This window comes from Microcaecilia unicolor, chromosome 3 (assembly GCF_901765095.1).
Source record: "Microcaecilia unicolor chromosome 3, aMicUni1.1, whole genome shotgun sequence".
Classification (NCBI taxonomy): Eukaryota; Metazoa; Chordata; class Amphibia; order Gymnophiona; family Siphonopidae; genus Microcaecilia; species Microcaecilia unicolor.
Genome location: NC_044033.1, coordinates 448,208,311 through 448,232,925, shown reverse-complemented (window position 1 = coordinate 448,232,925; position 24,615 = coordinate 448,208,311). Strand labels below are relative to the sequence as shown.

The 24,615-nt window shown below is 40.2% G+C and overlaps 1 protein-coding gene across 1 annotated transcript in view; it reads left to right on the top strand.

Annotated features, from left to right (window-relative positions):
- The window catches only part of LOC115464799 (low molecular weight phosphotyrosine protein phosphatase-like), a 63,976-nt gene that overhangs the window by 28,340 nt on the left and 11,021 nt on the right, over positions 1–24,615 (top strand). The window contains exons 3-4 of the mRNA XM_030195160.1: positions 8,439–8,552; positions 20,558–20,619. Coding sequence (XP_030051020.1) covers positions 8,439–8,552; positions 20,558–20,619 — 176 coding nt within the window. The remainder of the gene's footprint in view (positions 1–8,438; positions 8,553–20,557; positions 20,620–24,615) is intronic.

Here is a 24,615-nt window from a genome sequence, read left to right as displayed (position 1 = left end):
TTTTAATTTAAGCTTTAAGCAAATCATAGTTACCTGATGCTAGGGTCCACCTTGGGGGTCAGCACTCGAAAAAGATCTAGGTGTTGTCGTAGATAATACGCTGAAATCTTCTGCTCAGTGTGTGACGACGGCCAAAAAAGCAAATGGAATGCTAAGAATCAGGAAAGGGATGGAGAGTAAGACCGAAAATACTGTAATGCCTCTGTATCGCTCCATGATGCAACCACACCTTGAGTATTGCATTCAGTTTTGGTTAAGCAAACCAATTCAAAACTGCATAGAGCAATATAATATCAGAAACTTAAACACACTCTAATTGCTCCAAATCAACAGGATCTAGATGAGACAATGAACTACTATATTATCATTTAATAATATATAGCCTCATACGTCCAGGGTACCTTTATATAAATTAGGACACCACTGACTGACATTCATCATCGGCTACCACCACCTACCTTGCACTGCAGAGAAAAACTCTCCTATTTACATCTAATCATGAGAGAAAAATCTGCAGTGCTTAGGCATATGGGAAAATCAATTTAATAAATCTTAAGTTCAAATGCTCATCAAATCCTAAATATGACCCAAAAAAAACTATATCAAGGGTCTAAAAAAGAAGAAAAAATGTAATCAATAATGAAATATACAAAAACAGCCAGGTTAAACAGTTCTATGTGTACACTTAGCTTTGCCTCATTCCAAAAAGCTCAATCGCTGTTTAATTCTCTTTTAATGTCCATGGCTGTGACTCCTTAAAGTCCGACAGGATTAGGACTCCCACTGTTTCGTTCTCTTCATCAGGAGAAACAATAAGAAAGCATCATACATTTCTCTTCATATCCAAATGGACACAAAATGGCGAATGTTTATATAGGACGCCCAGAGGGAGACTCCTCCTCCCACTGACGTCATTAAATACTTCCTCAATCATAAACCAATCAGTAAAAGGCAGCCCATTCCATTGGGCCATTCAGCCCAGTAGGGCTGACAGTTTGTAATCGATAGATCCACCTTTGCTCTTTTTGATGTAATACTTTTGAAATATCACCCCGTCTACCATTATTGATAACTTGCTCAATGATCATACATTTGAGTTGCTCAAAAGAATGTTTCATCTCATTACAATGTTTGGCTAGAGGCATATGGATTTTACCGGCTTGAATACTATGCTTATGTTCACTCAGACGAATTTTGAACATGCGCTTTGTTTGACCAATATATCTATAGCCACAAGGGCATGTAATCATGTAAATCACTCCTTTTGAAGTGCAATCTGTAAAGTTCTTCAATGGAATCCATTGATCTCTAATAGGATCCCAAAATTGATCCACCTCCTCCATAACATCACACATAATACACTTCTTACATTTAAAGTGACCTACAAGGACAGACTTTCTGTTTGTCCAGGTGTCCGAATGGCATAAAATATCAGCCAAATTAGCCCTTCTCGAATATGACACCATACATTTTTGTTTTGCAAAAATATGTGTGGTTAAAATGTTCCAATGTTTATAGATAATATTGGAAATTTTCGGAGAAAGAGATGTATACTGCATGATACAGGGAGTGTTCCGTTTTTCTGCTTTTTGTTGCTTAGATTCCAACAAAAATTCTCTGTGATTAAAGAGGGCTCTCTTATATGCATGTTTAACTATACGTTTCGGATAACCTCTCTCGTATAGTTTCTCTTTTAATTGAATAGCCGATTTTTTGTATTTCTCTGAAGAATCACATATACGCCTATAGCGCAAAAACTGAGCAAACGGGAGATTATTACGGATGTGGATCGGATGCATACTGTCATATTTCAATAAAGAGTTCCGATCTGTGGGTTTAGTAAAGATATCAGATTCCAATTTGCCTCCCACATTTGTGATTTTAACGTCTAAAAAATGAATTTCAGTCCTATGTGCTGTGTATTGAAACTTAATAGTTGGATGACACACATTTAAATCAAAAATAAACTTTTCCAGCAGCGTTTCATCAGCTTCCCAGATCATGAAAACATCGTCTATAAACCTCCACCAACAGGATGCATATTTAAACAAGGGTAACTTGTAGATAAAATATCTCTCCAAATTATCCATAAAAATATTTGCCACTGCAGGAGCAAATGCAGCACCCATAGCTATGCCCGTAAGTTGTAAAAATAGTTCTCCATTAAAGATGAAATAATTATTATGCAGAGCAAGTTCAAACAACTGCATCAAAAATTTAGTGGGGACCGTAACTGGTCTCGGTCTACTTTCCAGGGCTAATTGTATGGCTTCCACAGCGTCCTGTTGAGGAATAGCCATATATAGCGACTGCACATCCAATGTTACAAGAATACCTGAAACCTTTCCCTTTGATAGATCTTCCATTTTATTCAAGAAGTGTGTAGTATCTTTAACATACGAGGCTATATCTGGAACTAGCGGAGATAAAAAACTATCCAGATATTTACACACCCGCTCTAAAAGAGAATCGCGCGCCGCTACTATCGGTCTACCTGGTGTTTGTGTGAGGGACTTGTACACTTTAGGAAGCAAATAGAAAATAGGTATTTTTGCATTAATATGATATAAATAGGTCTTTTCATTTTTAGACAAAAAGCCATACTGCCATGCTTCTTCAATGATCCTTCGTATCTGAAATAGCAGATCCTCAGTGGGATCTTTTTGTAATTTACAATAGGTGTCTTCATCTAGCAACTGGCGATATGCTTCTTTAATGTAATCTTGTTTATTCCATATCACCACCGCTCCTCCTTTATCTGCCCGACGTATTACAATGTCCTCATCCTGTGCAAGAGATCGAATCGCTTCTCTTACAAATTTAGTAATGTTCTGTCGTTGAAAACCCTGCTCATGTTCTAATCTATCCAGATCTTTTAATACATGTCTATAAAATGTATCAGTTACCAGGTCCATAGGGCCAGGAGGCAACCATTTGCTTTTTTGATAAACTTTAGAAAACGATATTGCAGAATTAGAAAAGGTTCAAAGTGAGACCAAAAAGGATTTTGGACCGATTTTGATGCTGTAACCAAAACTGAAATTCTGTCAGCCTCTATCTGACATAGGTGACAAATATCTGGCAAGATCCCCCCCCCCCCCCCCCCCCCACAAAAAAAAAAAAAAAATCAATTCCTTTTTGCTTACACCAAGAATAAGCAGTTACTTTTCCCAAGTCTGCATGGCTACTAATGTTTTTTTTGTTTTTTTTCTTTGATTTCTTTACCACCTTTTTGAAAACTTTCACCCAAGGGTGACTCTCGGTGCACACCCGCCATTGTGCAAGTTTGATCAAACCATGGTACATCCTTTGAATTTAGCACTTGAAAGCCAGTTCATAACCAACAAGGTAGGGTATAACAAACGCTCGGTATTCCCTGACTTATGTATGGGGAAATTGACATGCTGCTTTAATCCTTCATTTGTTTAGTTTATATTTACTTATAGCACCTAAAAACACCTGTTACAAACTTTATCTATATACACATTAAAGTCTCCTGAAAATTCTATACTTAGTAAATCAAAAATAACAAGATTGTTCCCATGATATGATAATATCTGACATGGATACTATAACTAAACAAGCCTGTACTGTAGCCATCTTGCCAATCCATAGTAACATCAATCAACATCCTCAATATGTTGAGTAGACAAAGCTATTTGTGAAATTTGACTTCCAGCCTAGAATTACAGCCTCTCTCCCTCCTACACACCCTTCGTAACAAATGATTAGAATATCCTGGCATACATATTTGAACTAAATCTATCTCATTGAATTCCTGCATCCATGATTTTATGAGACATAAAAATCCACCTGTCCTTTAAACAAAATTCATATGTAACTGACAGTGTGTTCTACATAGAAAATACACTAATCAATGTAAACTTTAGATCATACTCAACTGTATCCTTTGTCCTCTTTTGATAAAAAAAAACAAAGTTTTGCAGATACTAAAATATTCTACCATGACAACAGTCCCTACAATCTAAATCACCTTTAAAATGAGAACTCTATATGTGTTATTTTCCTGTATGACTGAGATCTTACAAATAGAATCCCCTACCCCACACTCTCCAATCCAATGAAATGCATTTTTATGCCCTCAACATCAATCATCCCAAAAACAAAGTGACAACAAACTAATTTATTTGTCTCCCCCTCCCCCCTTTCAACTGAAACACAAATCCACTACCAAACAGTAACTCATAAATATATAAGCATCACCATACTGGGACAGACTAGATGGAGAGAGAGAAGATCCTTAAGTAACAAGAAAATGTGGTTGAAAGATACAGAAATATTCTCTATCATTTTGGGTACCACAGGCTTGATCAGCACATTTGGATGTTTCCTCTTAAGAACTCCAGAAAGAAACTCAATTTAACATAATGGAAGTACTATGGCAAGTGTTAGCAGTAAATTTGAGAGACTGACATCATACTGTACATTCCCTGGCTTAGGAGTGATGGTATGCACAAAACTAAACTCAATCCAAAGGTGAACGAGACCTACCCTTTACAAAACTGATTCAGATCATTCACTGTATTTTTGAAGGAAAAGACTTCAGAAGCTGTCTTATCGGCAAATGGATTTTTGTCCTGCTGCTGAGCTACCTTATTAGTCAGAAAAATCTTTGTGCTTTTATTGCAATATATTTCTTAAAAAAAATTGTTTTCAATCTTTTATTAAGTTTTTATTTTCTTATAAACTTTATAAAATTTCAAGGAAGGCAACTTTACTTTAACTTGCTGAAAGCTCGAGTGCACTATTGTTTTGCGACCTGCTCTTTCAGGATCTTAACAGCTTTTTTTTTTTTTCTATTGGCAGTTCTGTTGACCGTTGCATTTTTTTTTACCCAACCTTGAAAAGAGAAATAAATCAGGTTAACTCCACAGTTTGTAATTCATAATGGGTTGTCCTCTTCCCCCCCCCCCCCCCCCCCCGAGACATACTTGCCCTGGGAATATAAAAAGGTTACATTTCTTTACCTTTAGGCGTCATAGCATTTCGGTCAATGCAATCTTTAGAAGTAAAAATGGCGCCCGCTAAAAGGCGCCATTTTTACTTCTAAAGATTGCATTGACTGAAATGCTATGACGCCTAAAGGTAAAGCGAAGATACTTACCTGTAGCAGGCATTCTCTGAGGACAGCAGGCTTCATATTCTCACAAGTGGGTGACGCCGATCCACGTCGTTCGGTCCACCATTTTGCCAAAGCTAAAAAGAGCTTTGTGGGGGTTAGCCAGTGTTATAGGCACCCCAGGCTGTTGAGGTTTCATTTTGTTAAATTTCTAGATCTTCTGTATATTTTGAGTTTGAGTCAATTTTAGAGCAAATTTAACTAGTTTTGCTTAGTTTCTGTAAATATTTTGCTCTCCAGCTTATTTGGAATTTTGAGTATTCGGGTTGCCATATCTCAAAGAAAATATAGTGGAATTAGAAAAGTTTCAAAGAAGGGAGATCAAAATGATAAAGGGAAATGGGACTTGATATACCGCCTTTCTGAGGTTTTTGCAACTACATTCAAAGCGGTTTACAAATATTCAGGTACTTATTTTGTACCAGGGGCAATGGAGGGTTAAGTGACTTGCCCAGAGTCACAAGGAGCTGCAGTGGGAATTGAACTCAGTTCCCCAGGATCAAAGTCCACTGCACTAACCACTAGGCTACTCCTAAAGGATGAAACTCCTTTCATATGAGGAAAGGCTAAAGAAGTTAGGACTTCAGCTTGGAAAAGAGTCAACTGATGTGCGATATGATTGAGGTCTACAAAATCCTGAGTGGTATAGAACAGGTAAAAATGAATCTTTTTACTCTTTCAAAAATTACAAAGACTAGGGGACAGTCAAGTTACATAGAAATACTTTTAAAACAAATAGGAGGAAATATATTTTCACTCAACAAATAGTTGAACTCTAGACCTCGTTGCCAGAGGATGTGGTAACGACGGTTAGGGTATCTTTTCATTTACAAAAGGTTTGGACAAGTTCCTGTAGGAAAGGTCCGTAGTCTGCTATTGAGACCCAGACACTGCTTGCCCTGGGATTGGAAGCATAGAATGTTGGTACTGCATGCATTTCTGCTAGATACTTCAGACCTGGATTGGCCACTTTTGGAAGCAGGCTACTGGGCTAGGTGGACAAGTGGTCTGACCCAGTATGGCTAGTCTTATGTTCTTAACTAACTCCTGTCCTTCTAAAAGGTGTTCGCCACTGCCTGATATTGCTCCCATCTTCAATGACAAAGGACACAAAATCATATCCAGTGCCCAGGTCAATAATCTGATATCCACTTAAATATCTTCCAACAAGTTCCATAGGCTAAGTGCTTTGAAAATATGCCTCATAGTAGCATAGTAGATGACGGCAGAAAAAGACCTGCATGGTCCATCTAGTCTGCCCAACAAGATAAACTCATATGTGCTGCTACTTGTGTACACCTTACCTTGATTTGTATCTGCCATTTTCAGGACACAGACCGTAGAAGTCTTGCCCAGAACTAGCCCCATTTTCAGGACACAGACCGTAGAAGTCTTGCCCAGAACTAGCCCCATAGTTCTCCAGAATGGATGCCTGGAAACTGGTTACAGTTTTATAGGCTATAAATTGTCAAAAACATTTGGTAATTTTTCAACATAGAATACTTACATAAGAAAAATAAACTGTTGGTGTACTGTTTGTACATATGTATGTATATTTTTGTGTGTGTATATGTATGTTATATATATCTATAGATATAGAGCAGTGTGTCAAGCCATATTACCTATGTCTCATCACTGCTCCTGTCTCTTAGGCTGCACAGTAATATGCCTTAATATTTTCACTGTTCACTTCTATGTACAAGCAACCAAATATATCCGCAGAAAACTGTCATCTCAGAAATTTACATATCACTGGCTTAACTTATAACACGAGTTTAAAAAAAAATATTTATCTGAGTACCTGCTCCACTGTTGCAAGATGAGTGCTTTACTTATCCTCATTATGATTCAAGCAGTGTCTCTATCTCTGGAATGTAAGTACAATTGAGCAAGGCTGGAAAGAAGTGGATGGGTCACCCTATTGTTGGGGGACACCCGATGCTGGAGCAGTTCTTCTTTGGGGAAGGGGGGGGGGGGAGGAAGCTCTGGCGGAGCTGGAAGGAGGCAAGTGTGGAGGAAAATTTAAGAACTGATCAGGAGGTGGTGCCACAGCACCAATAGGGGTGCTGTGGTGTAAGTCTAAAGACTCTAGGGGACAGTCAATGAAGTTACATGGAAATACTTTTAAAACAAATAGGAGGAAGTATGGTTTGTTTGTTTTTTTCAATGAACAAATCATGGTGCCTCTATTGGTGCTATGGCGCCACCTCCTGATCAGTCCTTAAACTTTCCTCCATGCAACCCAGCAGCAAGTACAGCTAATTTCTTGCTGCTGCAGGTCCACTCCTGTGATAAGAGCCATGAGATCTTGCGGCATGTACTATGAAACTTCATTCCCAGGCAGCCTTTGGTGAAGGGCTTAAGCCCATTATTGACTGCCAACTGCAAGAAGAATTTGATGACTGAACTGGAGACAGCATGCTTGCCACCTCCTAGAGTTTCAAAAACTCATATAGACCCCATGGGAAGGGGGAAGAATCAGTCTCCTAAATCTTCCATGACGACCCTCAGCTTCTTCCAACAGTACTGAGACACCTCTCCTCCATTCAGCCCCTCCCCCTCCAAACTCCTTGCAAGCCTCTGACACCTCTCTTCTATTACATCTCCCAGATGCTCTTCATTCAAACTCACCTTAGACACCTTTCCCCTCCCACTGCACCACCATCCCAGGCAGAATCCTTTTCAGACCAGGCCCTTCCACACACACAGGTTGCACCTGAGACTCTTTTCAATCTAGTCACTTACACACACATCCCTCTACAGGCGTATGTTAGACATTCATCTACAGCAGACAACTCCATAGCCTCAAAAATATTGTCAGATAAAATGCTATGATGATAACTCATGCTGTTATTAGGGATGAAGAACCCAAAATATTTTTGTTTTTGTGTTTGTTTCCCATGTCATGTGGAAATTGTTAATTTTGTTATAGTTGTAATTCATTTTTCACTTTGAGAGCAATGTTAAGTAAGAGGGGTCTGAAATGTAAAAGACTGAAGTTTGTGGGGGTTTTTTTATTTTTGTTTTGTGTTTGTTTGTTTTTTTTTTTGGAGGGGGTATGTAATTTTCTGAAATGCATGATTTTTTTGTTTTGTTTTTTTAAGTACCACTGAATAAACTTGAAATGTGACTGAATGAGGCTGAGAAAATTTTCAAATGGCCTGGGAACCCAAGGGGTAACTAACTGCATTACTAGTAAATAATAAAACCCCTTTTTCTCTTATGTTAAGTTGGATTGTATACTGTCTTTTTTACATAGGAAATATACCATATCTGTTTGTTTGTTTTTTTTCTGTAGTGGAGGATAGACAGTGCAGCAACATCTACGTATGAAATAGGAAACCCTCCTGATTATCGAGGCCAGGCGTGCATGAGGAAGCATGGCATTAACATGAATCATATTGCCAGGCAGGTACTGTACTCTAATTTACTTCCAATATGTAGTTTGTCATCTGTGTTTTGTATTGCAGTGGATGATAGACAGTGGTGCTGTTTCTGACTGGAATGTGGGAAGCTCCCCTGATGGAAGGGCGCTAAGCTGTCTAAGAAAGTATGACATTGAGACTTCCCATAGAGCAAGACAGGTATACCTGAGCATTTTGTTTCTCTTGTACATTTGAGAATGGTAATTGCTAATGGTACCATCAGCTGATCAGTCAAATGACTATGTTGAATGAAAATGCATTTGCAGTTAAATGTAATTTCATAAAATCTCAAAACAAACTGTTTTTGTTGTACAAGCTCAGCATGGAAAACAAATCATAATGAAATATGAAGTACAAATATAGTCTACCAGTAAAGGGTAAAGACAAATCACAATTTAAAATAAAACAACATAAAGAAGCCACAGTGTAACATCCATAGACAGTTCCTTACTGATGAGCATCATTATTTTCAGGGGATGTGGATGTTTCCTGTGCTGCCTTGCTATAATTAGTGAACTCTGCTGGGTCGTAAAACTATACTTAACAGCATGATATATGATCACCTATTTACAGGGGAAACTAAGTCAAGAGCACCAGGTTTGATCACCACAGACTGTATGAGAAGAAATTTGCCTGGCCCAAGTAGATGTAATCACATCAGGAAAACTTCAGGCTTTCATATTACAAAATATGGGGTATGATGGCGCCTTAATAAACAAACCCCTAAAGCATCTATATGATGAAGTAAAATTTAGAGAAAATACTGTTTGGGGTGCATAACTAAAGTATCAATGTTAAAGTCCTCTCAGAAATGAATCCATAAATGCAGTAAGATCTTGTTTTTGATTATGGTCATGAACCGTCCTATAACAATAGGGTGTGTTTGCACATGCATCCAAAGTTCCTTCCTAAGACAGATATCCTTACCCTCTTCTGTCTTAACCACTCAATCATCCTGACAATGTTTTTCTCCTAAGTCACATGCCCGCAATGAATGTGCCTTATACATTGTGATTTGAAGAGCCTTAACGTTCAACTTAGTGGATTAAAACCTTTAGAAAACCTTTCTCAATTTCTTTTTTTTTTAATCCCCCCCCCCCCCAAAAAAAAAAAAAAAATGAGTCAGTTATCACATAGACATAGTTCTGCTCTAGTAGTTGTTTGGGGGTAAATTAGCTGCTAAAAGTAATTTTTCCTATTTACATTTTCCTTTCCTCTGTCCCCCTTTTATTGCTACCCCCTTCAACCTCCCTCCTCCCCCTCCCCCCCCCCCCCCCCCCAATTTTTTTTTGTTCAGTTTGTTTGGCATACTGTTTGCCATGGTGAACTGTCAGTAGTTTCAAAAGATGCTCTTTGGCCATTTTGGACAGATGCTATCTTCTACAGATGTCTGAGGCAGGGCCATAATATCCCAGCTTTATCGTGTTGCATATACGTGTTGCCAAGAGTATGATATGTCGGGACTTAGGGCCTGCTATCTCCTCCATCAGGTATTACTCTCTGCAGCGGGGAACTGGTGATAAGAACATTTCAAGTGAGTCACAGGTCTGTGTCCTACTGGTCTGTAGAGAGAGCAGAGGCTGTGCTATCCCTAGGGGTGAATGTTCCACAAAGGATAAGGAAACAGTCACACCTAATAAATTAGCATCGTAGAAAGGAGTTCACCAGGAAAAAAAAAATAGATTCCATTCATTGCAGGGAACAGCTGAAGTAGCATATGAACTATTGGTATAAGAAAAGCTCTTGCAGCATACCTTGATGCCAAGAACTACTGTGAGGACAGCCCATTGGCAGGAATTCTGGCATATGCCAGAAGTATGCTCAATGCCAAAACTGTAGCCAACAGTCAGCATGTTCTGTGCCAAATATTGTCCCTGAAACCTTCAGAGCAACCAGTTCCTGTCTTTGGTTCCAGATGCTGCTGGCTCCCTCACCTAGTCTTCTGCAGCCCTCCAAAGAATAATTCCATAATGAATCATTTTGGGAAGTTGTAAATATATTTTTCAGTGAGATATGGCAGTCCTATTTCCAATGAAAGAAGTAGTCATTTATTTTTCTTTTAATTTAATTATATTTCACTCATATCTTTTTTATTGATAACACAAGGTGAGCTACGTTCAGTTACTGTAGGTATTTTCCTGTCCTCAATAGGACTTAAATCTAAGTTTGAACCTGGGGCAATAGAAGATTAAATGACTTGCCCAATATCTCAAGGAGGATCAGCTGAATTTGAACCCTGGCTTCCCTAGTTCTCAGGATGTTGCCATAACCAATAGGCTGCTACTCTGCTCCAGTGATACCTGTACAGAGGTTCTCCAAGGCCTGTTATCTCCACTGTACAGTGAAATTGCCAAACAATGAATTTAAAACCTAAGGAGTTTGAAGCTCCAGAATTAATCTTATTGAAGTCTTCCATTCTGGCAAAAACAAACTTTGTTCTACAGCAGCCAGAACAGCAAAGAATGATCACTGAAATGGGAACCTCAAATGTGTTCAGACCAGGCTTGCCTAAGTTCAGTCCTCAAGGGCTGAAAACTGATCAGATTTTCAGGATATCCCTAATGATTATACATGATCATCTAGTGCATATACTCTACTTTCTAGTTACAATATATATCTCTTATTTAAGTAACTGTTACACATTTCTTTAATTGCAAAAATACTTTATTCAATATCCCAAATGGATAAAAGATCAGTTTTCTTCAATATCAACCATACACCCTCCACATTCATTCCAATCTAATAGTAATACAGTCTTCTAACATTCCCTCTGTTATTGGAAATTCACTTCCACAAAGCTTTATCATTTGTTTTTTATAAAGCAGTTTTACTTGATGATTTTCTTCAATCTCGGAGAAAATACTTTTTAATTCAGTAGTTCTTACTTTATACAGTGCTATTTATCTAAGTGAAACTCTTAAATGTGTAACATTCTGCTGTTCCAGAGTTCACTATATTCAATAGGGCAACCTTGTACACTTTAAAATAACTTCCTCCGTCATATTTTCTTAGGCAAAAATCTATCGTTTCAATTTGTCTTATCTTTTTGATCCAGATGTCCTTGTTAAAATACTTTAGTTCTGGAGATGTAGGAGTGTGGAAAAATTTTGGAGAGCTATTACATCCTATGTATCACAGATATGGAACACGATTTGGACATATGACGTTGCCTTATTTGGACATCCAAGGTTGGGCACACCCAGTCCCAGGGGGTTTAGAGACTTTGTGTCTAAGGCTACTATTACGGCCAAGCAGGTTATCTTGTCAGAGTGGATTTCAACCAAACCACCTACCAGGCAACTTTGGAGAGTCAAGATGTTGTACTTAATGTGACTAGAGCGGCAAGGGAATCACGACCTGGACTCAATGACAGGGAAGAAATTTCAACAATGCTGGGCTCCCTTTTGGTTGACACTCACCCAAGCAGCCCGGAGTCACCTATTGAACCTTTAAGAACAGTTTGTGGAATAAGTGATGCGTGAGGAGGTTTAATTATGACTAATGTTTCTGATGATGTGAAGGAATGGAGGGGAGGTCGTTTAAGATAGTGGGGGGGGGGGGGGCTTTGGGGAGTTGGAAGGGGGAGGGAAAGGGAAGAAAGAAAGGCAATATCGTTGGAATACTGTTAATTTGGCAAAGAGAAGAGGCTGAAAAGAATGTCTGTACATATCACGTTTCTCCTCGACATGAATTGAAAATGTTGAGGGTGTTGTTATATTGAGATATTTGCCTTAATAAAAAAGATTGAAGCATAAATACTTTAGTTCACTGAGCAGTTTTGTCTCATGTGCGGGATCAACATCGGTGTTCACTTGGTTTGTCCTGCTTTCAGTTACACACTGCCGATATTAGTCTGTTTGATATACACTGTTTATCACTCAATATATACAGTCTTATTAATAGACATTAATTCTTGTTGCACTTTCAGTATATCAACTAAGTTCTCAGCTGTATTTCTCCCATATGGAGCTTGTTTTTAATCACCGTGAGGGCTTTATCATACCTTGTATCTTTCTCATATTTTCCTTATTTGTTTACACTTGAATATTACTACAGTTTGTTTTCCCATCATTTGGTGATATCAGTATAATGCTTTTAATATACTATTTCTTATTTGTCTGCATTTGGGGCATTACTATAGTCATCTCCGTAGTGAAGCTTGTTTTTAATCACCTTAAGCACTTTATCTTACACCTTATATGTTTCTCATATGCCCCTTATTTGTTTACACTTGAGTATTACCACAGTTTCTTTTCCCCATTGTTTGGCGATATCAACATAATGTTTTCAGTTTACTTATTTTCAATTCACTTATTTCATATTTGTTGACATTTGGGCATTACTATAGTCAACTCCCTAATGATTAGTAGTAATCACCTACTATTTTACATGGTTTATTTCATTACCTGTTCACTTATTTACACATTATCTTTTCTGGGCTACATTATGCAAGCTTTTCAATTTGGTATTAGAACAACAGACACATGTTCTTTTTATAGACCTCCTTGAGAGGTACATATGCACTTGATTTTCAATGAAAATATATATTGATTCACATAGATTTTCACACATTGACTTATGTTTCTGAATATATCATGTGTCATTATATTTTGAGTAGATTTATATGTTGTTTGGTATGAGATACACGTTTGATACATTCTGCAGGTGTGTATTTGTATATAGGATGTACTATTTTGTTTGAATTGAGGTGTTGACCACCTTGACATAACCATCTTTATTCATTCAGATTGTATAGTGTTCTCTTGTGTAATTGTAGAGAACAATAACCATTTTATCTTGGTAAGATTTTAACTCTTATCTGTGATGACTGTTTTCTACTTTTATACTCAAAGATATGTTTCTTATCTCAATTTTATTGTTTGAGTTTTATTTTCTTGATCGTCATTTTTGCAAAAGCTCCTGAGACAGGCCGGTTGGCCAAAACATTACCATTTTGAGTCTTTTAAGCTACACAATAAATCTAGACTATTTAAGCATCATCAAGAGACCATAATTTTGTGTCATCTTTGCTGTGCCCTATGTGTTTATATTTCTCTTACACCAGGGTTATTTACTTAAGCAGGCACAGTCAAATTGCTGCAAGGTGCTTCAGTTGCTTGTCCCACAGCTCCTCCAGCTCCTAAGAGATCTTGTTTAGACCTCCAGGAGTGGGAAGATGAGTCTGTCTCTGCTTCTTATCTGATGTGACCTCAGTCTATTCAGAGAAGCCAGCTTTAGAGGGAGATGATCCAAAAGTACTCGGGTTGTTCCATAAAGATGGTGGTGCTTACCATTGAGGAACCTTCTTCGGCATCGGGTGTACCACCTTCATCTGTTGTAAGGGGGCTTAGAGGTCCTTATAAGACCTTCCTGATGCATTCAGACTTAAAGACCTGATTACATCAGAAGAGGTCTCACCAGATGTGGGGCAGAGAGTGGGAAGGGCCATGGCTTGCCTCTTTCCATTAGTTCCATAGGAGAAAGATAAATTGCAACTTCCCAGCGTGGGCTTCCTTGTTACGACAGTGACTAAGACTACCTTGCCAGTGGATAGGAAGCTAGAAATCACTAAAACAAGCCTTAAAAGTAACCTCTTTAGGCCTTCAAGTGACAGTGTGCAGCTTGTTCCTGGTAAGAGGATGCCTGAAGTGGCATCAGCAACCTAAGATGGGTGCCATAATACCCAGCAGGAAGCGGGGTTGGCCTACTTGGCGGATACTATTTGACATGTTACGGCCCACAGTATGTCTTTGGCTGTCATAGCATGTGGGTAACTCTGGTTGCGGCATTGGGCAATGAATGCAGTGTAAGTCGTGTCTAGTTAAACTACCCTTTCAGGGCAAGTGGCTGTTTGGAGAAGATCTCAATAATTTGGTGGAAGAACTGGGGTGAACTAAGCCACAGTGGTTTCTGGAGGATAAGCTTGAAAGCCTCTGGTCATCTGTCTTCAGGGGCTCTCAGTTTCAAGACGGCAGATGGTTCCGTCCTGATCGTCAGCAGTATGGTCAGAAGTACCGCTTTCAGGCACACCAGTCTTCTTTTGTACAGACAGGAAGTCTTCCTCAATTCACCTAGTGGCCAATGCCTCCAGAGCATCAACAGTGATGCAAGGCTGGTCCACTCCAGTGCGAGCACGTCTTTAAGAGTTTCAAGAAGAGTGTGTTTTGGATATTATTACAGAAAGTTACAAGTTGGGCATTCCCACCCAGTTGGCTCCTCTAGTCTTGCAGTCTCCTTGGCAAAAGGGAACCAAGGCAGTCAAGGTTCAGGCCACCGTAGATTCCTTGCTAGTGCTCTGGGCCATTGTTCCAGTTCCCCAGGCCAAACAGGAACAAGGCAGATACTCCATCTATGTTACTGTTGCAAAGAAGGAAGGCTCTTTTTGTCCGGCCTTAGATCTCAAAGCTCTAAATTGCTGTTTGAGTGTCCTGCTTTTGCATGGAGACATTAAGAGCAGTCCTAGCCTTAGTGATACTTGATAATGGTCTTTCCTTGTTATTTTTGGGACATCGACAGTAGAAGTCCACCTAGCTCTATCCTTATGTTCCAGCTACTGAAGTTGCCATCAAAGTCTATCCAAATCAGTCTTGTCTTATTTGCAGGACACAGACTGTAAAATCTGCCCGGCACTGTTCTCGCTTTCCAAATTAGTGGAGTTTCTGTCAAAGCTCTCTACAGCCAATCCTAAACTGGATTGCTATATGCAGGACTCAAACTGTGTACAAGCCAGCCCAGCACCGGCCTTAGATATACAGCCAGAGTTGCCATCTAAGCACCACTTGACATGCAAACACATATGCAACCCTTTTAAGTTTTGTTTTTTTCATACCATTCATTTTCTAATTAGAGATCCTGTGTTTATCCCACGCCGTTTTGAATTCCACCACAGTTCTCTCCTCCTCCTCCCCCCCCCCCCCCCCCCGCACCTCTCTCGGGAGGGCATTCCAGGCATCAACCACTCTCTCCATGAAAAAGAATTTTCTGACATTTCTCAAGTCTACCAACCTGCAACCTAAATTCATGTCCTGTAGTTTTACCATTTTCCCTTCTCTGGAAAATATTTATACATTAATACCATTCAAGTATTTAAACATTTGTATCGTATCTCCTTTGTCCCTCCTCTTCTCTAGGGTATACTTATTCATGTCTTCTAGTCTCATCTCATACGCATTTTGGTGCAAACCCCATATCATTTTTGTCGCCTTCTCTGGACCGCTTCAAGTTGTCTTACATCTCTAGCAAGATACGAACACAATACTTTGTGGGGCCTCACCAATGACTTGTACAGGGACATCAACACCACCTTCTGCTGGCTACACCTCACTATACAGCCTAGCATCCTTCTGGCTACATCCACTTCCTTGTTCACACTGTTTTGTCATCTTCAGATCCTCAGATACTATCACCCCAAGGTCCTTCTCCCTGACTGTTCATAGCAGCCTCTCACCGCCTAACACATGTCTCCCTTGGGTTTCTACTCTAAGTTCATCACTCTGGGGTGTCCACTCTATTACAGATATTGGTATCATCATCAAAAAGGCAAACCTTATCTTCTAACCCTTCGGCAATGTTGCTCACAAATATATTGAACAGAATCGGCCCCAGCACCAATCCTTGAGACACTCCACTATTCACCTTTCCTTCCTCCGAGTGAATTGTATTAACCACCAACTTCTGATATCTGTCAACCAGTTCCTAATCCAATTCATCACTTTGGATCCTAACTTCAGCCTGTCAAGTTTATTCAAGAGCCTCCTATGAGGAACCATATTGAATGCTTTGCTGAAATCTAAGTAGATTACATCTAGCGCACGTCCTCTATCCAATTCTCTGGTCACCCAGTCAAAGAATTCACACCTTGATGCACTAAAGTCCCGTTAAAGCACCGCTCTCTATTTCCAACTCAGTAAAAATTGCAGAGTTGGAAATAGCCAGCGATGCTCAGAAGAAACGGGAGGCAAATGAGCTGGTCACAAAAACGGACAAGCTGCGTGTATGAAAGCAGTTGGTAGCCCCCCCCCACCCCCACACACACACTTTTAGACCCATTAGGATGTTTAGAGACTCCTTTGTCGTCTTCCGTTTTTTCCTCTGCTTGTTAGAGGATTTGTTCTCTCTCAAGTGGACTGTCTTCTCTGGGGGCTCTTAGCTGCCATTATCTTGCCATCAGCAGCAGATGAATCCATTAACTGATGGGTTGTATCTGCCTACCAGCAGGTGGAGATAGAGAACACTGAAAACCACAGTGACCCTTGGACGGCTAGCCCCCAACTGCCTTCAGTATTTCTCTATCTCCCAGCAGGTGTGGACGTAGCTTGATCAGCTCCTGGATTTCAGACTGCCTGGGGTGGCTCCTATGCTTTGCCTGTTGAGCAGGGGTGTTGTGGCTGGTGGTGCCCACTTTAAAGGCATATAGGTTCGCCCTTTCCCTGCCTTACCCATTCCCTTGCCTCCCGGAGTCCCTCTGTTGCTGCCTGCCTCCAACTTTCCTCACAGCGTTAAAAAAAAAAGCGTGCTTTTACTGCGTGGCTGTTATGAGGCTTTTTCCAGAGATTCTGGTTCTGCGCAGCTTGACCGGAGCTTGTTGACTCGGTCTTCTGAGGTGAGAGTGGTGCCCAGCTCCTCCAGGGAGGTCCCACAGACGCCGTTCTGAACGGGGTAAGTTTTGGCGCGAAGCCGACATTTTATTGCCATATTTCCGTCCAGTCGGGCGATGGCTGCTGAGGGAGTTAAGCGCTGCTCCTGTTGTGGTAAACGCAGATCAGCAGCGGGGCTGTGTAAAACGTGCTCCTTAGACGCTCATTCTAGTATGAGCATGGCGAGCGATGTTTCTTCCTGCTCGATGAAGCTGGCAGCGGGCGCCATTTTGGAAGTGCCGCATGTCTCGACCCTCGTGGTTGCGGAGGAGGCTGAGTGCAGGGGGACACCTCGTTTAGAGGCTGCCAGAGGAGCTCCTACATCCGTTTCTCCTAATTCGGAGGCGGAGAGTAGCTCATTTAAATAAACTTAGCATGCAACTATCATTAACAGCTACTGTGACAGGAAAAAAGCTCACAGACCCCCTTTCTGCATGTCTCGCTGAACTCTATGCTCGCTTAACTGGCTGCAACCAGTATAAAACACACACAGCTAGAACATTAATTTTTGTGTATCTGGGCACGATTTACCTTTGGTAAAACCATGTTATCTCAGATCATGTAGAGAACCCACCAGACGGAGATTACAAGGGGCCACCCTTTCTTGGAAAAACATTCAGCTTCCCCCCTACCAGTAGGTCACCCAGAATGGATACTTTGACAGCAGCTATGCTCTCCTATAGCCAGTCCAAAGCTTGCCCCCATTTTTGCCTGAGGATCAGGTTGTGACTTATGGATGTTGCTGGCAGGCCCCAAGGAAGCTGGGACTGGGGCTGCTGTTGAGGATGGGTGGAAGAAGTAAACCTACAACTCAGAGTAAGGAGTGAACCTCCAGTAGTGCCAGTGAACCTCCTAGTAGTGGAGGCCGCAGAAGGCAGCCACCGAGAAAGGGACTGGATAATGTCAGTGTGCTTCTTGATGAGGCTAGCAACATCCTTCACCTTGTCCCCAAAAAGGTTGTCTCTCGGCAAGAATGTCTACCAGCCTCTCCGAGACACAGCCAAGAGAGTCTGCGCATCCCCACACCTAACCTAAAGTAGGGAGTCTGGATGCAATATCAAACGCATATGTGCCCTTGGGGCACGCTCTCAATTGGCAGCTTAACACCTCCAGATTGTTCACCACAACAGTCTCTCTTCATCACTCAGCACAAGCAAGGAACTTTCTGCCTTCAGGTCCATGCAGTCGAGCCCATCCCACCAGGGCAGAAGGGGCAGGAATTCTATTCCAGGTACTTCTGTTACCTGTTCTAGACGTAAGGACCCTGAACACATATTTGGTCAAAGAAAAGTTCATGATGGTTTCCCTGGGTGCCCTTCTTCCCATGATTCAAGAAAACGATTGGCTTTGCTCTCTGGATTTTAAGGATGCATATACTTGCATCCAGATACTCAGTCACCAGAAGTATCTCTCTGATTTCTGATAGGGAAGCACTGTTACCAGTATTGCATCCTACCTTTTGACCTCATGTCTGCTCCCAGAGTCTTTACCAAGTGCCTCACAGTAGTCGCAGCATCGCTAGGCAGACTGGGAGTCTGTGTGTCCCTACCTGGATGGCTAATTGATCAAGAGCACGTTGCAAGAAGGAGCAAAAGAGTCTGTTCAAAGAACTATCTGGGTACTGGAACTACCAGGGTTTGTTATATATTACCCCAGGTCCCACTGCAGTCTGTTCTTGGAATTCATGGAAGCCCTGCTTGATACAGTGCAAACTCGCGCTTTCCTCCCCCCCAAGTGAGAGCAGATGCATTGGTGATGCTCACCTCACTGGCTGCAGCAGCAAGCAGGTCACAGCTTGGCAGATGTTGAGATTGCTAGGCCACATGACCTCCAGAGTGCGTGTCACTCCCTTGGCTCGCCTCTATTTGAGAGAGGCCCAGTGAGCTCTGGCATCCCAGTGGTCTCCAGCTACGGGGAACCTAGCGGATATCCTCCGAGTCCCTCCAAAGCTACTTCATTCCCTACTCTGATGGACAATTCAGTCGAATTTGACCATGAGGCCTCCCATTCCAAGTTCTACCTCCTCAAAAGGTGTTAACAACAGATGCATCCAACCTCAGATGAGGAGCTTTTGTGGATGGGCTTCACACCCAAGGGACATGATCTGCTGAGGAAACAGATTTTCACGTCAACCTCCGGAGCTAAGGGCCATTTGGAATGCTCAAAAGGCTTTCAGAGATTGGCTGATGATCCAAATTGTTCTCATTCAAACTGACAACCAGGTTGTGATTGTACTATGAACAAGCAGGGGGGTACGGGATCCTATCCCTTGTGTCAGGAAACAGTGAGGATGTGGCAGTGAGCCATCCTTCACAGTATGGTTCTGTGGGCTACATACCTGGCCAGCAAGGAGAATAGCCTGATGGACAGACTGAGCAGGGTAATGCAGTGTAAGTGGTTGTTCCATTATAGTAAGTGGTTGATCCCGCTGAACAACGAGCCTTCTCATATTTTTGGCAGTGTGCATGTTCCATTTCAGAGCTCCCATTGTAGAATTCTTTGCCAGCTGAACTGTGGCTTTGATTCCCATCTTCTAAGATTTAAGAAAAAGCTTAAGGCATTTCTCTTTTTGGTAGCTTCTGAACATGTATCATAAATTGATGGGCTGTGGTATTTTTCACTATTTTATTTAGAGGCAAGTCTGGTTTGCTGTAATACAATGGTGTTTGTGATCTGTTAATGGAATTGAAGAAGGAATACAAGTTTTCAATTAAATTGCATCCTTGCTGTGGAATGTGTTGCTTCAGAGAATGAGTTGGTTTTGTGAGATTTTGGTAAGCATGTGAAGATATGGTTGTTTACTCAGTCTTATGGGTGATTATGAATGGTAGGAGACTTATGATTTCATCTGATGTTCTATGTAACTTTTTGTATTTGTAGTTATTCTTTTGTGTTCACTTAGCATCTGCTAAGAGAATTTAAATGAAATGGGGCATTGAGTTCTGAGTGAAGTAGCTTTGCAGGAAAGATGACAGATGCGTGGCATGGACTCCTGTAGGCAGTGAGGCCTCTGATAGGTTGTTTTTTGTTTTTCCAGATCCATGCACATGCACAGTCTAAGCATATATGTGCATTTAAGAGCATAGGTTGCTTAAGATCCAGATGGAACTTCTTACGTTGGCTCATCTGCTTCACAAGAAAATTATGGCCCAGCAAGAACTGGATGTACAATTCAAGATAAAATTAATAGCAATATATTAATGAAAGAGTACTTAAAATTAAATGAAGTATGTACTTTTATTATAGGCTGCCATCTTATGTTATATAGAGTTTACATCTATTCTGTTTAAAACACTTTATTTAATACAGAGTAGTAAATGGCTTAATTGTAATTTTAAGTGTATTCTTATTGCTAGGTTACCAAAGATGATTTCCTTACTTATGATTATATATTGTGCATGGATGAAAGTAATCTAAGGTAAGTAATATATAATTCACAATTTTTGCTTGTGGTCTTTAGTCAGTTGTTGAAATTTTTATTGATTCAAAGTCCTCTTTACTCAGCACTACCTCATTACATAATGGTAGTCATCAGGAAGGGATGTGAGGTGGCAAATATTTTTCATGATTAGCCTAGAAATTGAGCAAAGAAAGGAATGGCTACATCTAGAATGCTTAATCATGAAACATTTGAATGAAGGATTTTAGATTAAGCATTTTATATTGTTTTTACTTTGCAAAATGTCTTGATAGATAGAGATATTCTTTGAATTTGTGACAAGTAGTAGTATCATGTAGAGTTTTGCTTTATTGCTTTATCTTGACATACCACCTTCTATAAATACCTGAAAATATATATACTACTACAAGTAATACATAAAATCAAAACCATAATCAAATACCTAACAATTATTCTGAATATCATCTGACACCTTGTTTGTGTCAGGCTGGAAATACTATTATGAAAAGACACATTTTAAGGTTTTGTTTTTCCCAAAAAGGCAAAAAAAGCATTTTTTTCCAAATGTCTGAAGATAGACCATTCTGTAACAAGGGAAATTAACAACCGAATACAGTATTTATTAGACAATCTAACCTGTTAAGATCATAAAAAGTTCTTGTTTCGATGAGCAAAAAGTTTGGTTTAGTGTATAGTAACATTTCATTCAGTAAGCTAGCACTGATTGCACGATCGTAAGCCTCTGTACCCACAGGGATCTTTGCTGCAGTATTCTGCAACTGTTGTAACTTTTTTTTTTTTTTTTTTTTTTCAAATCGTTCTTGACAGTACCTGTTGTAGAGTGTTAAAATAGTCAATTCTGCTAATATTAAGTTTGAATTATGAGTTCCAAGTCTGAAAAAAACAATTGGGTGCAGTTGCCTCATTTGTATGGTATACCAGTGGAAGAGGATCCTCCAGAGCATACACAAAAAGTGCAATGGGAGAGATGAGAAGAAAACCAAGACAGCATGGAGCCCAGAAGTCCAAGTGAGGAGCAGATGGTGATCAACAGTGTCAAAAGCTGCAGATAGGTCAAGAAGGATGAGAACTGAGTAAAGGCCCTTGGGTCTGACCTATCCATTTTAACAGAGTTTAACTGGACTCCTAAATTTTAGTTCTCTCTAGATTCTAAATATACATAATTTCTTTTAGTCAAATACAGTGGAGTACAGTTTTGAGCCAGCCAAACAATGCATACTGATGGGTTAAGTTTTAATCTATGGAAGTCTAACCATTGTATAGGATCATTGAGACAACCATTAAATGGCTACCGTGTTGCTGTTTGATCACCCTCCATGTTCACAATATGCTACTATGTCATCTGCAGAGAAATACAATCCAATCTGAGCATATGGATCAAGATAAGTAAAGAATGTACATATAATTCAATAACATGGGTGACAGCAATGATCTCTTGGGGGGGGGGGGGGGAACGCACAAGCCAAGGACCTAAAGGTTGGAACCATCTTTCCCTGTTTCACTGAATGACCTCTCAGAAACAAACGGTTTTAAATCTTAATATGACTGAATAGTGTGCTACAATATCCATAGCCTCTTACTGCTGAAACAAAGATTATTGGTAACAGTGTCAGACTAAGTGGGTCCAGGAGTGCTAAAAGTGTATCCAGTCCCTTTTCTACCTGTCTTCAGTGGCTACTAAAATGCTCTGTGCCATATCCCTTTCTAAACCCAGATTGTCATGGATAAGAATACCTGTGTGTGTTGTATTTTTAGTCTCTTCATTAATGATCCAAATCTTTCAGCTATTTTCCAAGAAAAGGAAGATTGGACACTCATTTACAAAGGCATGTCAAGTCTAATCTTTTATTCTTTCCAACCTAATGGAAGTTGGACCACTAGAGATATTTTGCTCGGGAAGGAGGTTGGGGTCCATTGAACCATCAGAAATCTTTTGGTTCTGAGGGGGTCCACTGGACCACCATGGTTCTTTTTGGGGGTCTGACGGTGGTCAGGAGGGGCGAGGTAGGGAGCACAAGCAGGCAGCCTTGGCAGCTGCCTTGGTTTTCCTCCTGTCCGACAGCTCCAGAGCTGCTGTAAAGTCTAGCTCGTTAAACCTAAGCGCTCTGGAGCTGGACATTGCATGGCATTCTCATTATAATACTAATGAGCTTGTAATATGTTGCATAGGGTTCTCAGTAGCTGCTAATGGCACACATTAGAGCCACAGAAACCCATTTGTGCATTACTTGCTAAATAATGTTGCTATAGACTGGCTACAACCGGTCTAAAGCAAACGTGAAAGCTTGGTTACCTTTGTGCATCAGCTCCTAAGAATTCTAGAAATAGAGGTTTTGATCAACTGGGACATCTCCATTTCAACCAATAAAAACTGGACATAATGATTAAAAAAAAATACCGAGCATCGTTAATCATAGGAGTCTGTCTCAAACAGGTACTCTGTGAATCATGTGAAGATCCTCAAGTACCAAGAAGAGCAGTGAGAGACTAAGAAATGTGACAGAAAGATACTGAAATTCCATCATTTGGGTGCCAAAGGCCTGATTAAAATAATTTCAAGCACACCTACATCGGTTGCCTTTACATGTTATATCTTAGGAACTCCAGAAGGAAGCACTATGGTGAGCATTTAACAGTAAATTTGAGAGACACAGATCATACTCCACATGCCCAGGCTTAAGAGTGAGATTCATTACTGTCATAGTATATGTAAGACTAATCCATTTTGAGACGTTGAGGCGTATTTTCAAAGCAGTTAGACTTGCAAAGTTCCATAGTGGCCTATGTACTTTGTAAGTCTAAGTGCTTTGAAAATGAGCCCCTTTGCCTCCCAGTGAAAAAGCAGGGAATTCCTCCTTTCAGACTTATTGTTTGACCATTGCTCTTTTTTTTTTCCTACTTATGATCATGTTTTGCTTGAGGCATTTTCAGATTTGGGTTTGATGCAGATGATCTTATCCCCAACACATGAAACTGGCCATGTCATGGATTTAGTGTTTGGACTAATCCTTGTTGGTTTAAAAAAAAAAAAAAAAAATCACTCGATCCAATTCTTCCTTACCCTGGACTGATCATTATTGCTTAGCTTCCCTTTAAAGATGGCTTTTATCAGCCTTTCCTCACTGTTTAAACTCTTTTTGAATATTGGGCTCATAGCTCCTAGGTTGTCAATGAGTAATTTACTCATGAGGGTAAGATGTGTTGGTTTAATGTTTGTTACAAGTAAACCACATATCTTTGTTAGTGATCTGTAACCTGTCGTTAAAATCAATCCGTAATACCTGAAGATTGGAGGGTGGCCAATGTAACACCGATTTTTAAAAAGATTACGGAGTGATCGAGAAGTTAGACCGGTAAGCCTGACTTTAGTGCTGGGGAAAAATAGTGGAAACTGTTATGAAGAATAAAATTGTGAACACATAGACAAACATGGTTTAATGGGATAGAGTCAGCATGAGTTCAGCCAAGGGAAGTCTTGCCTCACCAATCTGCTTAGTTTCTTTGAAGGCGTGAGTAAACCTGTGGATAAAAGTAAGCCAGTTGATGTACTGTTTCTAGATTTTCAGAAAGCATTTGACAAAGTTTCTCATAAGAGACTCCTGAGAAAATGTAAAAAATCATGGGATAGGAGGCAATGTCCTTCTGTGGATTAGGAATTGGTTGGACAGAAAATAGAGGGTAGGGTTAAATGGCCATTTTTCTCAATGGAAGATGGTGATAGTGGAGTTTCTGCATGGATCTGTACTGGGACCAGTGCTAGTAAACTTTTTTAAATGATCTGGGAACTGGAACAATGAACGAGGTGGTTAAATTTGCAGATGACACAAAATTATTCAGAGTTGTCAATACACAAATGAATTGTGAAAATTTGCAGGAAGACCTTAGGAAACTGGAAGACTGGGCATCCAAATGGCAGCTGAAATTTAATGTGTACAAATACAAAGTGATGCACATTGGGAAGAATAATCCAAAATAGTTATGAGGACAAGCAGG